Source organism: Pipistrellus kuhlii, unplaced genomic scaffold (assembly GCF_014108245.1).
Source record: "Pipistrellus kuhlii isolate mPipKuh1 unplaced genomic scaffold, mPipKuh1.p scaffold_m20_p_12, whole genome shotgun sequence".
Classification (NCBI taxonomy): domain Eukaryota; kingdom Metazoa; phylum Chordata; class Mammalia; order Chiroptera; family Vespertilionidae; genus Pipistrellus; species Pipistrellus kuhlii.
The window spans coordinates 37,663,107-37,679,577 of record NW_023425427.1 but is presented as its reverse complement, the minus strand read 5'-3'; the positions used below and the strand labels follow the sequence as shown (position 1 = coordinate 37,679,577).

General features: G+C 41.8%; 1 protein-coding gene across 32 annotated transcripts in view; it reads left to right on the top strand.

Moving 5' to 3' along the window:
- PTPRD (protein tyrosine phosphatase receptor type D) overlaps nt 1-16,471 on the top strand; it is a 626,044-nt gene that overhangs the window by 568,736 nt on the left and 40,837 nt on the right. For all 32 annotated transcript variants that reach the window (XM_045580211.1, XM_045580213.1, XM_045580225.1 and 29 more), the window contains 2 exons: nt 10,761-10,880; nt 11,622-11,776. In XM_045580211.1, coding sequence (XP_045436167.1) covers nt 10,761-10,880; nt 11,622-11,776 — 275 coding nt within the window. The remainder of the gene's footprint in view (nt 1-10,760; nt 10,881-11,621; nt 11,777-16,471) is intronic.

The following is a 16,471-nucleotide window of genomic DNA, read 5'->3' as shown; positions in this document are numbered from 1 at the left end:
TGGCTCAATGACTCTCAACTATTATTGTTTGGTTTCAGAGAGAGAGACGTTGGAGGCTTTATCAATACAACTTTACTTCCTCCTAAGCTGTCTTCAAATAATTAAATTTTTTGTTTCCAAATGACAGGAGTTTGATTTTCTGCGATGGACAGTGAACCCTGACCAAGTTCATAGAGTCACTGCACATGGCAAATCCTGCCAGTTGTTTCCAGTGCAACACACCCATGCATTATGTTCTAGACAAGAGTGTAGCTGAGAACATGGGCATTTTGTGTGGGGATTTTTGCACTTGCTTTTCCCCAGGACAGAATCTCCAGAACGGATGCATAAACTCATTCATCAGTCTGCAAACAGACCTTGGCTACTGTGGCTGCTACTTTCATTGCAGCCATATCTTGAAGGAATCTTATCCTATATAATAAAAGGCTAATATACAAATTCACCAAATGGTGGAATGACCACAGGTGTCATCAGTTGGACATTTCTGAGGGCTCCCAGACTGGGAGAGGGCACAGGCCAGGCTGAGGGATGCCTTCCCTTCCCCTCCTCTCGCCTCCCCTCCCCAATGCACTAATGTCATGCACCAGGCCTCTAGTACCATATAAAAGTAGTGAGTGATATTGATATGAGTTATATGTGATAATTGTCAGTAGAGTCCATGTATTCTAGAAACCACGTTTCTTCCCATTCTCATTTTATTTGATGATGCTAGGAAATTCTTAAGACCTATTACCTGTTTTGTTTTGTTTTGTTTTGTTTTGTTTTGTTTTCAACTTTCTGATTTGCCCAGGCTTGGCTCACTCTTACCTTGTCATTCTGGCCTACTATGGATAGAGCAGAAAAAGCTTGCAACCCTTGCTGAGCTACAGTAGCTGATTCACACAAAGGACCACTGGGATCATTAGCTGGTATTAGAAGCTTCATTGGTCTTTTGTGATGGAAGTGACCATTCTTTGGTTTGAATGGCTAAAGAAGGTCTTAGTCCTGTGAGGTATGACTTAGGACTTCAGGTGGCCACTTGAAAACTTAAGTTCTTTGATTTTCAAATAATAATATTCCCCCTAATTCAGTTAGAATCACATACCTATCTGAACTATTTGCATGGTACATACACTGTTTTCAACCTCAAAGAAGAAATGTGTATTGTATCTTGAGTGTTTTTTACGAGGGTCATTCAGATAGATAAAGAAACAAAATAAAAGGCTAAAACCTGAGATTTTGAAGTTAAAATATGATTCCTGCATAAAATACAGGTCAAATTAAAGCCTTATAAAATGTACTATGACATGAGATACGGTTAGTGGTTTTGATTCCACAGTTTCCATCTTTTTTTTGCCAAATGCTCTCAAGTTCTGCGTAGTTCATTGATTCCATAGAAGATCATTCTGGTGCCCTAGAATGTGGTCTCTAATTGTTTCCATGTTTCATAACATGCCAGTAAGCACATGAATTGGTTTGGGCAACCACATGTAGGGGGGGAAAAGGTTTGGAAAAAATGAAACCTAGTAAGGGAATAAAATATACACAGCTGGGAGTTCCACTCCAAGGGTGTTATTTGTGGGCAACGGGGACACAGGATTGGCAGTCTCACTTGAAGAATTGCAGTCTCCAAAGTGGGATCTGCCAAGGTGATTCCTGGCCCAGGAAGCTTTATAGTTTTGTTTTTGATTGTCCACTTTTTTCCCTGCCTTTTATCTGCTTTTGACTATTTCTCTTCTGCTTTGTTTCCCATGCGAGGTACGCAAGACCAAGGGAATGGGCAGACCTCATGCTTGGCAACTCCTTAAGCAGCCTTGTTTACTGTCAAAAGCTGAAATGGCTTGTTTGGCTTTCACTGGGTCTCATCTGCTCACTGGCTTGCCTTCAGTCACTGCCCAGAGTTGACACTCATTGTTGAATCTGTGACTTCAAAGCTTTGGAATGGGAGTTGGTTCACTTAAAGAGCTGTGGCTGTGGCAGTACTTAGTGCTATTAATGTTGAGGATGGGGAGCGAAATTTGGACAGTCGACCAATGGGACATGATTCATGATTTGAGTGATCGTCCATAGTGATCCACACTGTTGTGTAGTAATAGCATGGAGACAGACTTGAGGAGTTCTGTGCTTGCTAAATCCTGTTTTCTGTTTTGAAATAGAGTATCTCGAAAGCCAGCTGATGATATTCATTGCTGGAGAAAATCAAAAGTTTTTTGCATCATGATGTTTGTTCATCTTAGTCCAGAGAATGATCAAAATTCTCTATGCTAAATTGTTGTGGTTTTTCTGTGTGCTCATTAATGGAGGTTAGATGTGTTCAAGGCCAAAGGGACCAGGCTGGTGTTAACTACATACACTGTGTTAATAATTCAGGGAATTTGAGTATGAAGATTTGGCATTTTGCCTGTGGAACACTTCTGACCTTAATGACCACTTGCTCTTCCTATGTCCTCTCCAGTCTTTGAATGTCACTTTAGTAAATTTCCCCGGAGTGAAACTGAAGTTGGGATGGAGACACATTTGGTTCTATGGCCAAAAGGCAATATGGCAATTGCAGGCAAAAAACAAAAAATAAAATAAAAAATAAATAAAAAATAAAAAAGATGCTGGTCAAACGTTTTTGGTTTTGTTTTTTTTTTTCCTACAAAACAAATCTTGAGATTCTTCTCAGGTTGTGAGATCATGCAGGGCTAAATGTTGGCAGAATCCAGCGGAAGATTACAAATGGCAGTGTTACTGTTTTCATTGCCGGTATCAGTTTGGGAAGGCCCAGCCTCGGCCAATGGCAGACTAATTCTTGGCCCCTCTGGCTTGTCAAGGTTCGGTGGGTTTAATGGAGAACAAATGCTTTCCAAATGCTAGGTCTGTGTCCTCTTCCAAATGGAACTGGAAGTGCCAGAGGCCTTGAACATTTCATTTCTCCCTCTGCAGCCTGAAGCGCTGCCTGTCCAGAGCGGCAGAAACCACTTTTTCCTTGAGCAACTACAGGCGCGGCGGTGCAAACGCTGCCCTTGGAGCCCGTGTGATGTATGGGATTGTTTGTGAAAAGTGTTGGATACCTAATGTAAATAGGACACGAGCAACAAAAAGGATGATGCTCGAGTTGGCAGCCTAACGGATGTTTGGGTCCTTATCTGGCAAGTCCCATACTCCTGGTTCTCTCTTGTCAACAGACATAGTGTCAGATAAAAGAAAAAGAATCCCACCAATGTCTTATTGTTTGTTAGCTTCCTGGATTTTCTCCCTCTTTCCCACCCTGCCTCCTCTCTTTACAATGGAAGCCTGCGGATTCTGGCTCAGAACATTCCCAGCAAACTGAGTTCGAGGCATCACAGCCTCACGAAAGAGCAGGACTTGGAGGAGGAGGTAAAACTGGCTCCTGATGGCTTCTTATTCTCTGTAGTCGTGTGGTGTGTGTAGCCATCCCAGGCTGGATTAGGTCATTCTAAGGTTTGGGGAAGTGTGGATTGGTCTCTAGTCTCAGGCAAGGCTGATGTTTAGCTAGTATGCATCAGTGCAGTTGTACTGATTGTTAAAATACTGAAATGCTATATGCTGGCTGGTGTTTGGGAATACCTTTTTTTATTGAAACTTGATGCAAGTGATATTGCTCAGTGGTAGGAATGCAGGCTGTTTCTGGCACCACTGGGATAACCCAGGCAGACGCAGAGGTGGCAGCAGGGCTGCATGGAGCACCCAGCCACTGCCAGCAATGGTTAGAACCCAGGCACAAACATGGAGACCCGGCCACTGCAAAGCGGCACTTCACGCAGTGGTCCTCTGCTTACAGCCGGCTTCCAGAAACTGGAGAGGGAGTAACACTCAGTTTCATGGGAGAAGCACTGGGAAAGTTTAGTGCAGCAACTCCGTTACCTTTCCGCAGACCTGTTTCCTTAGTCTGTTCGGCTGCTCACGCAGAATACCATGGACTGGGTGATTTATAAACTGCAGACATGTCTTTCTCGCCATTCCAAAGGCTGGGAAGTTTAAGATCAAGACACTGGCAGAATCAGTGTTTGGTGAGGATCAGCTTTCTGATTCATAGACAGCTGCCTTCTCACTATGTCCTCATGTGATGGGGGGCAGGGGGGCGCAAGAGGGCTCTCTGGGGTCTCTCTTTTGAGGCACTGATTCTGTGCCATGGGTTCTTATCTCTCTTTTTTTTATTATTATTATGGTCTCACATAATTGTCCTTATTCCCCCATTCCCATCCCAAACCCCTCCCTAGATATTGATTTCTTACAGAGAGGAAGAAAGAGAGATATTTAGAAACATTGATGAGAGAGAAACACACTGGTCAGCTGCCTCCTGCACACCCCCCACTGGGGATGTGTCTGCAAACAAGGTACATGCCCTTGACTGGAATCAAACCTGGGATTCCCCACCCCCCACCCCCCGCCCCAGTCCGCAGACTGATGCTCTGTCCACTGAGCCAAACCGGTTTCAGCTTAACTCTTTTGATTTGACTTCTTAAAGGCCCCATCTCCTAATTCTGTCACACAGGGGGTTAGGTTTCAACATAAGAGTTTTAGGGCAGCACAAATGTTCAGTCTATAGCACACATAAAACAAAAAGAATGTCCATTCTTCTTAATTAACAAATGGTTTGGAAAATGTTAGAATAATTCAATGAGCCAATAAGCAGTTTTATGATACATAATTTGGTTTATTTAGAGAATAATATTTTTCAACTTTATAGTTTCTTTCATGAAAAGCTATTACTTCACTGGTAGTAAATTCTTTAACATTACTCTCATTTCAGGTTTTCCATTGCCCTTGATATTTCACTAAATTTTGGTCAGCAAAGTGCTAATGAAAAGGGGAAATACATAAAACAGATGGTTTTGTTAAGAGACAGTAGAATCATTGAGGTGATCGCTATCCTTGTGAAAAATTAAGTATTAAAAGTGGTCTTAAAAACATCCAAAGGAGATATTATAACCTAAGAAATAAACAGTTTAGTATACAATTTGTTTCTGTCCACTAAAATATATCCTAACATTTCTCTAAAACTTTCTCTTGCTGCTATGGACCTTCTTAAATAGGTGTTGATAAGTGTGTGTTAACATTTCCTCACTTCCATTAACAACTTTGATTCATGCTATCGTATGTTAGCATACTTCTGTCACAGTAGAATCCTGTACCCAAACTTATTAGATATTGATTTCCAGTCACTTTCAGCAGCAGTCATGGTTGCCCATTCATCATTCATTGTCTGCCTAGGTCCTTCTTTGGCAAAATAAGCCCAGGCAGGCTTCTCAAAATGCCATGTGGCAAATGCATTTGGTCTTGATGATGCTGGGACCCTTCAGAGGTCTTGGTTCGTTACAATTGGAATTTTGATGCTTGGCCATGCTGCCACACTCAATAAGTCTTCATTAACTGGGAAGGAGGAGGTTTTATTTTCACAAAATCCTAGCCCACTTGAAAATAAGCCAACCTAGACCACAGTATAGTTGCTTATACTGTCGGCTTCCAGATGCTCAGTGCCTGTGACGTGCCAGGCCCTTCCAGGGTAAGGACAAGCCACGTGTGAGCCAATGTGGAACCAGAGGAACGCAGTCCCCTAAAGCAGTCAGGAGACCCACTAGTCAAATCCTCAAGATACTCTCTTCTGAAGACCTTTAATATTTGTTTTATCCCTTTATCACCTCGCTTTTGATGGTATGTCATGAAAGAGGTCAAATGAATTAATTTCATAGCCTACATTTAACTGTGGTCAACCTCTCCTTTCCATAGTAACAAAGAAATGAAAGCTTACCATCTAAGTGTGATCACTTTATGATGATAATAACAAATCTCTCAGAAATTCAGTCAGAAATCGGAACTGTCTCATGTAGGTTAGGCCTCAAGGAGAGGTACCAGCTGATGCTTCAAAACTACAGCCTACCCTAACCAGTTTGGTTCAATGGATAGAGCATCAGCCTGCGGACAGAGGGATCCCAGGTTCCATTCCGGTCAAGGGCACGTGCCTTGGTTGTGGGCACATCCCCAGTAGGGGGCGCGCAAGAGGCAGCTAGTTGATATTTCTCTTTCATTGATACTATTTCTAACTCTATCCCTCTTCCTTCTTCTTTAAAATATATTCTTTAAACAAACAAACAGATTCTTCTCTGCTTCCCCACCTCCCACTCTAAGGCATCCTCTTCTCTCCGCATACCTGGGCCCTGGTAGATGGCAGGGAAATGTTTGGAATCTCACAACAACCTCTTTGGAGAGCCAGGAGATGTAATCACAGCTCTGTAGTCAATAAGGCTGATGGGTTTGGGCAGGGTCTACCTGTCATTTCACTTTGGTGTCCCCTATACCTGCTAACACCTTGCCTTCCACCTAGACTGTCCTAAATACATATCTGCTGGGTTTAAAAACATGTCCTCTTTCACATTTAGAATTGCTGAGGTAGTTTCTAACAACTACATAGAATCGAGAACATGATCTAACTGATAATAATAGCTATTGCCTGTTTGAATGCCTCCTTATGCTAGCCATTGAGTTGAGTGTCATGATTTTGGAGCCTCATAATAGCCCGGGCATGGCAGAGATAGTGTTCCCATTTTACAGATGAGCCCATGGGGTTCCGGTCCTAGAAATAGAGAAGCAGCTTAGCGGTCACCCAGCGATGCTGCCAGACTGTCCATGAGTCACTTGTAGTCTCGTATTAGAATCAAATAGGAAAAAGCAAAAACCAGTCTTCGAACTCAGGAGCTCCTGCCTTCTAGGTCTTATCTACACACCTGTGCTCACACCAGCCCTAGGCATGGAGCCTACAAGTCCTTAGTCAGCCTCTCTGGAATTACCTTCTGAGGTTCTCTCCCAGGAAAAAAAGATGGGGAAGACATTTCAAGAGAGGAAAATGGAGCTAGTTCATTTGCATTAGCTAATTGGGGGGGGTCATTTTTATTGTTCTCCTGTGTCTTTTCTCACTGCACCTCTGAGGACTTGCTCTCTGATGTTGAAATCAGATATTATTTGTTTAGTGAATGGCTACAAATGAAAGACTTCAAAGAATAGCTGTCAGTAAAACTAAGCCCTTAAATTTGGCCCTCGGAAATCAGATGAAACCTGTGCAGGCTACTCAGAGAATGAGGCTGGGAAAAGCAGTGCCGAGGTATTTACTAATGAAGGAAGACTGTTAGCCATTCAGTCAGATAAGCTCAGATAAGCTCAGGGCGGCTTCTAATCCGTCTGCCCAGCCTCGATGTGTGCCTGTGCTCACACGTTAGAATATTTAGTCTTCCACAGACTCCCTTTGTGAAATATTTCCTGAGAGAAACAGCAGTGTTTAAATATATTTGCTTTAAAGAATTGCGCCCAGTTTTTGCAGATGACTTTGATTTCAAAACATCTTCTTTATAAAAATAAGACTAAAGTACATTATTTAAATTGAGTGCAAAAGCTTTTCTTTTTAAGCTAATGATATTCACAATATTCTTTCCTTATCATCATGCTTGGTGGAAATTTTTTTTTTTTTCCTAAAGGGTTTGGAGTCTAAGACAGTACTAGTTGCAGTTCTAAACGTATTACTAGCATTATGAGAATGATTAGTACAATTTTAGTGTCTCCGACGTCTTAGGTATGGAGGGGATATGTGGATGAAAAGCCTCTGAATAATGGAGCCATTTGTCCAGAGCTCACTAAAAGGTCGGCTCATGTATTCCCTTTGTCTTACCTCACCAGTAGGTCGGAGGGTAACCAAGGCCACACTATGAAATATGATTGCATTGAATCTGATTCGGAGCCTCATCCATTTACTTCTCTTTTTGTGCCCACCATGGTGACATTTGTCCTGCTGGGATTTGCACTGTTGGTTTTGATTGGAGAGGGTTGCCACCCAGCTGAAACTGTGAAGTGATGAGTTTGAGTTTATCTCTTGATTCTTCACCTTAACACATCGCTGGCCTCCTCCCCCAGGTTGAAATTAGAGGCCTCCAAAGTAACTTCTGGCCTTTGCAGGGAGACATCAATTTGACATCAATTTCATGGTTGAAAACTGACTGGCTTTGTGTGTGTGTGTGGGGGGGGGGGGTGGGTGTGTGTGTGTACGTGTATACACGCTTCCATTTCTACGGTGGCTGCATAAGCAGTGTTGGCTCCATTCATGTAGAGGCCTTGGCTAGGTCTGTCCAGATGCAGCTTGGGTTTTAATGGATGGTCAGAAAACACAGAGGTGCTAAGGCCTGACCACTACGCCAGTCTTTTCCTTATGTTGTCTTTCTTGGAGCTAGGACATATGGTAGACATACCATACACAGAAGACTATTTTGTGCATCTAGGAATCATGCAAATAATGTTTTATAAATCCTATTAGACAGTTTTTCCATTTTACTGCCAACTATTTTTGTTTGCTTTTCATGAGCTAGGTGATATTTTTGTGTGGTCTCGCTGTTGAAATACAGGAACGGGAGTCAAACATTGTAAAGTTAATCTCTGTGTTATTGTTTAACTGTACATTTAGGCTTTTTATCTTTATTTTTCTTGTTTAGGAAATTGTTTAAAGGATAAAACTTCTCTCTTTTTAACGGGTCCAGCGTCCTTTGAGGGGTAGATCTCTATCGATGAAACAGAAAATTACAATATTTCTCACAGAATGATACTGATATTTATAATCAATACTAGAGGCCCAGTGCATGAAATTCATGCATTGGGGTGGATGTGTGTGTGTGTGTGTGTGTGTGTGTGTGTGTGTGTATTCCTCAGCCCCACCTCCACCCTCTCCAATCTGGGACCCCTCGAGAGATGCCTGACTGCCCATTTAGACCCGATCTCAGACTGTTGACTCCCAAATGCTCGCCTGCCTTCCTGATTGTGCCTAACCGCTTTTGCCTGCCAGCCTGATCACCCCCTAACCACTCTATGCCAGCCTGATTGATGTCTAACTGCTCCCATGCCAGCATGTTTGCCCCCAACTTCCCTCCTCTGCCAGCCTGGTCACCCCTAACTGTCCTCCCTTGCAGGCCTGTCCCTCTCAACTGCCCTCCCTTGCAGGCCTGGTTCCTCCCAACTGCCCTCTCCTGCTGGCCACCTTGTGTACACAAAGGGGCAGGATCTTTGACCACATGGGGGCAGCTATCTTGTGTGTTGGAGTGATAGCCAATCTACATGTTACCCTTATTAGATAGGCTAGAGGCCTGGTGGATGGGTGGGGACTGGCTGGTTTGCCCTGAAGGGTGTCCTGGATCAGGGTGGGAGTTCCCTTGGGGTGTGTGGTAGCCTGAGCAGGGGGCCTCTGGTGGTTTGCAGGCCGGCTATGCCCCCGGGAAACCCAAGAAGAGGCCTTGGTATCTGGAATTTATTTTTACCTTCTATTAATACAATTGAAACTTTGTAGCCTGGAGCGGAGCTAAGCCTCCTGCTCGATCTGTGGAGGCAGCCATTTATGTTGTAATTTATTTGCCTTCTATAATTGAAACTTTGTACCCTTGAGTAGAGGCCTGGGCCTGCCAGGGTGTGTGGAAAGCTTGGCTTCTCCATTGCCAGGGAAACCCACACCTCCCTCCTACTCTCTGTGGCTGCAGCCATCTTGGTTGTGGTTAATTTGCATACTCAGTCTAATTGGCTGGTGGGCTTGGCTTGTGGGTGTAGCAGAGTGGTGGTTAATTTGCATATTACTATTTTATTAGATAGGATAAAAGCAAATAATTATCTAGTAATACTAATCACTGGACAAAAAAATTCTAACTCTTGCTAATAATACTTCATTGCTTTATTTCAATCCAATGTTTGTAATTTTCACATCTTTCTTTTTCAAGTAGAAGGTGTGTTTCCTAATATTAAATAATACTAGATTTCTTTGCCTAGAGAAATACATTTTGATTTGTTTCAATAAGAATTACACCCATTTTTCTTTTAATCTGAGATAGAAAGGGTAAATATATTCTGATCTATGGCCTTGCTAGAAAATACGGTGTGTGTGTGTGTGTGTGTGTGTCATTTTTCATTATGCTTTTTAATGCCCAAAGGACACATTCAGTAAATTTGAGTCGTATTGCAGACCTTGAATTATTCTTTGCTGAATGTTAAATTAATTGGGTGAATACTTTTTAAGTGCTTTTCTTCAGCTCCACATAGAAATGGTAGATTATTCATCTCAAATGAATAAATTTTAAATTATTTAAACTTTGCACTGCTAGTGTGTGACCCTCTGAGACTTTTTTTTTTAAGAACAGACGGCTCATTTTTTCCTAGACATTACAGATTTAATTTGTCTTGAATGCAAATACCATTTTTCTTGTATGTTAAAAAAAATGCTACGTTGTTTATTATACTTTGATTGATTTACATATTATGCCAACTTTTCTTTAAATGAGCATGTTTGGAAATCGTGATAGCACGAGATGAAATAACATGCGCCTTTAAACCTTGATGGATGAAGGCTAACTGCCTCACCGTGTGGTTTAAATGCCTTCGTGGGATCTTTCCGGTGCCATTCTTAACGTCTACCCCAGAACAGATTGGTGTTTTCTTTTTGAGAATTTTGACATTTCAAATACCTCTCTACTTCTTTTTTACCGGCAACAATCTGCAGTTTCTTTTTTTCTCCGGGAAAATTGAATCTGTTACTGCTCAGTATTCCTACCCGTTTGAAAAATGTGGTTTATACTGGCATCAGAGCAGTAATTTACATATATTGGGATAACAGGAATGCGTGCCAGAAAAAGACCAACATGAAATGCAACGCAGAAAAGCTGTTTTCCTTCCACGGCAGCTTGCCCTGGAGCTAATAGAGAAACTGATGAGCCCTGCCCTGACTGTGTCAACACCCCCCAACCCCCGCTTTCTTCCAGGTGAAGTGTGACCAGTACTGGCCCAGCAGAGGCACAGAAACCCACGGGCTGGTCCAGGTGACGCTGCTCGACACCGTGGAGCTGGCCACATACTGTGTTCGAACCTTTGCACTTTACAAGGTTTGCTTTAAAAAAAAAAAAATGTCTTTATTGATTAAGGTATCACATATTTGTCTCCATCTCCCCCCTACCCTCCATCCCCATCCCAAACCCCTCCCTACACATGCCCCCACTTCCCTGTTGTCTGTGACCTCTGGTTAGGTTTACATGCATGCACACAAGTCCTTTGGTTGATCTCTCCTCCTTACCCCCACCCTCCCCTACCTTCCCTCTGAGGTTTGACAGTCGGATCCATGCTTCCCTGTCTCTGGGTCTATGTTTTTACCTCCTTTCCCCCTTCCCAGTATTAAAGAGAGATTCTTTTGAGAAATCACGTATCTTAAGGCTTTATTTATCACTCGATCCCCCTGGCAGCAGCGGTGAAGAGGGAAATAACCCTTCCATTATCGCTCAGCCATTTTTCTCTTTGTCGATTTATTAGTAAATATGGAACCCTTGCTCCGAACGGAAGTTTCGGCAAATGAAGAATAGACGAGGAAGAACCACTTTTTCCTGTAAAATATAACAGGAGCGCTCCTGATGGTTACACCTGAAAAATGGCATGCTTCTCACCTAGGCATCTGATCTTCCTGAACAGACATTTGTCATTCACAAGTAGCCCGGGGTTGATTTCTTCCCAAAGGCTATCGGGCCGGGGGAGGAATCAAGAAGCATGTTGTTGTGTACCTCTCCCATGTCATTATTCCTCCTTACAACCTGGGCTAGGAAGCCAGCATCTCAGCCCCTGTTCCTCCTCCACAGAACGGGTCCAGCGAGAAGCGGGAGGTGCGGCAATTCCAGTTCACCGCCTGGCCGGACCACGGCGTCCCCGAGCACCCCACGCCTTTCCTCGCTTTCCTCCGGAGAGTCAAAACCTGTAACCCCCCGGACGCAGGCCCGATGGTTGTGCACTGCAGGTAAGAGCGGCGGAGAGCATTTGTCTTTCCCGCAGGCAGGTGTGTGGAGAGACAGAAAGCTCAAATGGTTCCTCGTTGGGTATTCTCTTTCCAATTTCTTAATCCTCTGGGACAGTAAATACCTTCATAAATAATGCAGGTGGGGTTTTTCAGTTAAATGAGGCCCATACTAACAATAAAAGGAAGGGTTTGATATAGATCCATATACCTTACCATGCTGTTTTATCTTTCATGTGAAAATAAATAGCTAAACACAAAGTTAAGTGTGCACATGGGCATAAATATATGAACATGAAACAGAAAAGAATTAAGATTTTTTTATTTTCTTTATTGATTAATGTATCACATATGTGTTCTTATTCCCCTCTTCTCCTCCCCCATTTATGCCCTCACCCCCCTGGTGTCTGTGTCCATTGGTTATGCTTATATGCATGCAAACAAGTCCTTTGGTTGATCTCTGAGAGTTAATCTTGTAATTAGTTTCTAGTTTCAACTGTGTAGAGGAATATTCGTATATATGTATATATGTATATATGTGTGTATTTGTGTATATTTATTACGGTTGTTCAACAAGTTCTTAAGGGCTGGGCTGATATATACTTTTAGCTATGGTAGGGAAAAATCCTAAACTAAATTATATTGTAAACTTATACACTTTCAGAGAATTTCTTACTGCTTAAGGATGTCTTCTGCAAGTTAATATTATCAAGTCACATCTAGACAAATCTGACTGACATCCTCTATATTACCACTCAGACCCTATTATATATGTGTTCACATATTTTCAATGTGAAACTGAATTCTTTCAGTTTCCTGAGTTTCTCTAGAGTATTTCTCTAACAGATTATTAAAGATATCTATTCACATTCTACTTGTTGCTATACTAGAGTCCCTTTTCATGAAATTTGTGCACTTTTCGGGAGGTCCCCTCAGCCCTGCCTATGCCCTTTCGCATTCTGGGACCCCCCTCGGCAAACATCCCTCTCATAGTGAGGGACTCCTCACTCCTTCCCGCCCACCTGCAGCAGCGAACTTGGGAGAGGCTCCTGCCACTGCTGCTGCACTTGTCAGCTGTGAGCCCGGCTTCTGGCTGAGTGGCACGCCCCCTGTGCACTGACCAGCAGGGGCAGCTCCTATATTGAGCATCTGCCCCTAGTGGTCATTGTGCATCATAGCGACTGGTCTATCTACTGTTTGGTTGATTTGCATATTAGGGTTTTATTGTATAGGATAAATGTATAGTTCATGTAACTTCCTAATAGTTTTTTATAAACTGAGTAGTTCAAATATGAGAACTATTGGCTTCTTGCACAGAAAACTAAGATTTCAGTGTGTAAGTATATTAGGAAGGAAACAAAGCTTCTACTATAAACCCAGTTCTATGATGACTTAATAGCATAACTCTCAGTTTTTACAAAAAGGTTGGACAATGGATAGACCAGAATAAACGCAACAAAATTCACCTGACTAACCCACTCTGCAGTAGTAATTGTTAAACAATGGACGGCAAATTATAAACAAGATAATGTTGTAGTTCTCTCTCCTAGCAGTTATTTTTCCCAACAAAAAACAAATAACATTACCTTATATGTGTAGTTTTGTACAAATTCCATACCACTCCCCCATGCTTTATTTTGTTTTTTGTTTTAATGACAGTATTCTGGATCAAAAGATGAGAATACAAGAGAGACCATGGGGTTTGGTGTAAGTACTGGTAGCTGCAAAGATGGAGGAGTCCATTGGGTCTCGCCTTGTAATCTAGGTCTCGCTCTTCTGTAACCGGGACAGGGACCTTTGAGGACCTGCCACTGTGGTGCAGTTTTTTGCATGATTCTTAAAAACTAGAAATTAGTTTTATTAATTTGAGCAAATGCTTTTGCATTACAAAAACAGATTTCAGGTTCTCCTGCCCATTGTTTTCATCAAGTGCTAGTTTGACCAGTAAATATACCCTACATCTTAGCAGGCCTCAAAGAGACATTGTGCCTGATTACAAGGTGTTCCTGCCTGTCACAAGCTTAACTGCATTAATGAGGGTCACGTGTTAAATCATAAAATGTTTTCATATGGAGTTTGGGCACAGGATAGGGAAATAGGAAGTTTGAGCTCAACTGAAGAAATGTCACCCTTATATACCTAACAGCAAAACTGCAGTTCACACAAGTGTGTGTGTGTGTGTGTGTGTGTGTGTGTGTGTGTGTGTCTTATATACATATATATATATATATATATATATATATATATATATATATATATATATGAAAGCTAACTTGGAAGTCTTTACTTAAAAAAAGCAGTATTATATATTCATTGCATTTTGAAATATGGCATGCTTTTTCTCTCAATGTTTTCAGTAAATTAAAGTGAGGTCCTGGAAAACTAAGATGGTAGATAGATACATAGATAGATAGATAGATAGATAGATAGATAGATAGATAGATAAACAGGTGATAGACAATTTTAAAAATGCCCTTTACTCTCTGTTGATTGTAAGCAAGGCATAAGGCTTTATGCTAGATACTTAGAGAGACCCACAGAACAGTTTTCAAACAAGTGGGAAGGAAAAGATAGATAACCATAATGCCTTATTTTTTATTTAGGTAACTATAATCCTTATTTTTTTAGAAAATACCTACCTCCCCTCCCCACCCCACGCTCATATACACACCCCTAAGTTATGTTAAGCCACCTGCACTCAGCTCGGGAGATATAGATGGCTCGGGAAAAACAAGGAAACAAAGATGAATGTGCAGAGCTAATAGCTGCTGACATTTGGAAGTGCTGTGCCTGAGGCTCTGGAGAAGCTGGTATTGAAACAAACAGCAGAAGGGCCGGTATATTTGGTGGAAGAAATTTGTCAGCAACCACAACACAGTGAGGGAAAAATGCAGCATAAACTGATCTCCGGGAAATGTCCTGTGTTCACCCACAGGTAACCTCATGTGTCTGGTGAGAAACCTCGGCCTCTTTATTTAGGAGAGACCATGTCCATGTTGCCAACATTCAAACCATTATGAATCCTTGGACACCAGAATGTTAAAACTCATGAGCATAATTGTACTGATAGGGTGGCAAATTCAAGTCATCCCAGATAACAACTGCTCATGTGGCATCCTCGAAATGCTGCTGTAGACAACCTCTCTGAGCAGGAAAGCGCCATGCAGAAAGTTACCCTAGCCATGCCACAAAGAAATGCCGCTGGTAGTTGGCAGGGTCCTGGCGCAAATCATCACACCAGGTAGTCTAGAATCTACATACTGTACTTCATGTTTTGACGTTTCGGATGCCAGACTTGAATTGTTTTGTCTTTACTGAAGAAGCAGTGACAAACTCAAAGAAAACCCAAACCTTTACCCAGGAGATCCTGTGAGATTGGAGGTGGTTGGACAAGTCTGGTGTAAATAAAAACAAACAAACAAACAAAACAAAAAACAGAAAAAGGAGGGGGGAGGAGGAGCAGAAAAAAAAAAGAAAATCCACATTCCTTCAGTAGTTTTGTGTAGTAATAAATATGCCAGGACTAAAAAGTCATTATATGGAGAAGAAATCCTAATAATAATAGTAAGAAAGTTTTACAAGAATAGACTAATGCAACAAGCATGGACAAAAGTTTGGAGGGTCACAGAGGATACGTTCTACCCCATTCCTGAGCGAGAGAGTCTGTTCAATGGGTGTAGAAGGAAAGATAAGGTCTGGCCATCCATCAGTTCACACCAAGTATATAATCTCAGCATTAAGAGTGCCCCCTCAGAGACAGCAGCTGCCTGGGTAAAGCTCTGGCCGGTTCACGCATTGGCTGTGTGCCTGTTGGAAAGTTCTTATCTCTTAGATTCTGTTTCTTCACAGAAGGGCTAACTGTTTATAACAATAAGAATTTTAACTTCTTAAATGGAATTATACACACAAAGCACTTAGAACAGTGCATAGTGTGGAAGTATGCAATAATAGGACATCATTGGTATATTAATAAGTAAGTCTTTAAAAAGCCAAATGTATATTTAAAGCCCTAGGGAGAAAAATTCAACATGAACTTAGGTCATCTATGTTACCTGAGCCATCTATCCTATGACTAACCAAGTGTTTATAAATACCTAAATATTTAATTGAATGGATTATTTTTTTTAATTTAAGTATTTTCCAGCATGATAATGCCATCTGATTTTTCATAGTGTGACAGACAACATTTTGACACTATGAGTTAGAATTATTTAAACAACAAATATGATCTCATAACGACCTGAGAAACCACTGAACTCTTAAAATGATGCCGTTAAAGATACAGAGAGATTAATGTGGGGGTTCTTAATGCCTTCAAGATAAAGTTTGAACTTAGCATTGTGTTCATAGCCCTTAACCTAAGCCAGTGGTCGGCAAACTCATTAGTCAACAGAGCCAAATATCAACAGTACAACGATTGAAATTTCTTTTGAGAGCCAAATCTTTTTAAACTTAAACTTCTTCTAATGCCACTACTTCAAAATAGACTCGCCCAGGCCATGGTGGTATTTTGTGGAAGAGCCACACGCAAGGGACCAAAAAGCTGCAGGTGGCTCACAAGCGGCAACTTGCCGACCACGGACCTAGGCTGATCTCACCCTGCAGGTCTAATTGTTCACCCTTTCAGCCACCTGCTGAACATTCTAAGTTCTTTCATCTCTGGCTCTCAGCACGTGATCTTCAACCAATTTAGAATCT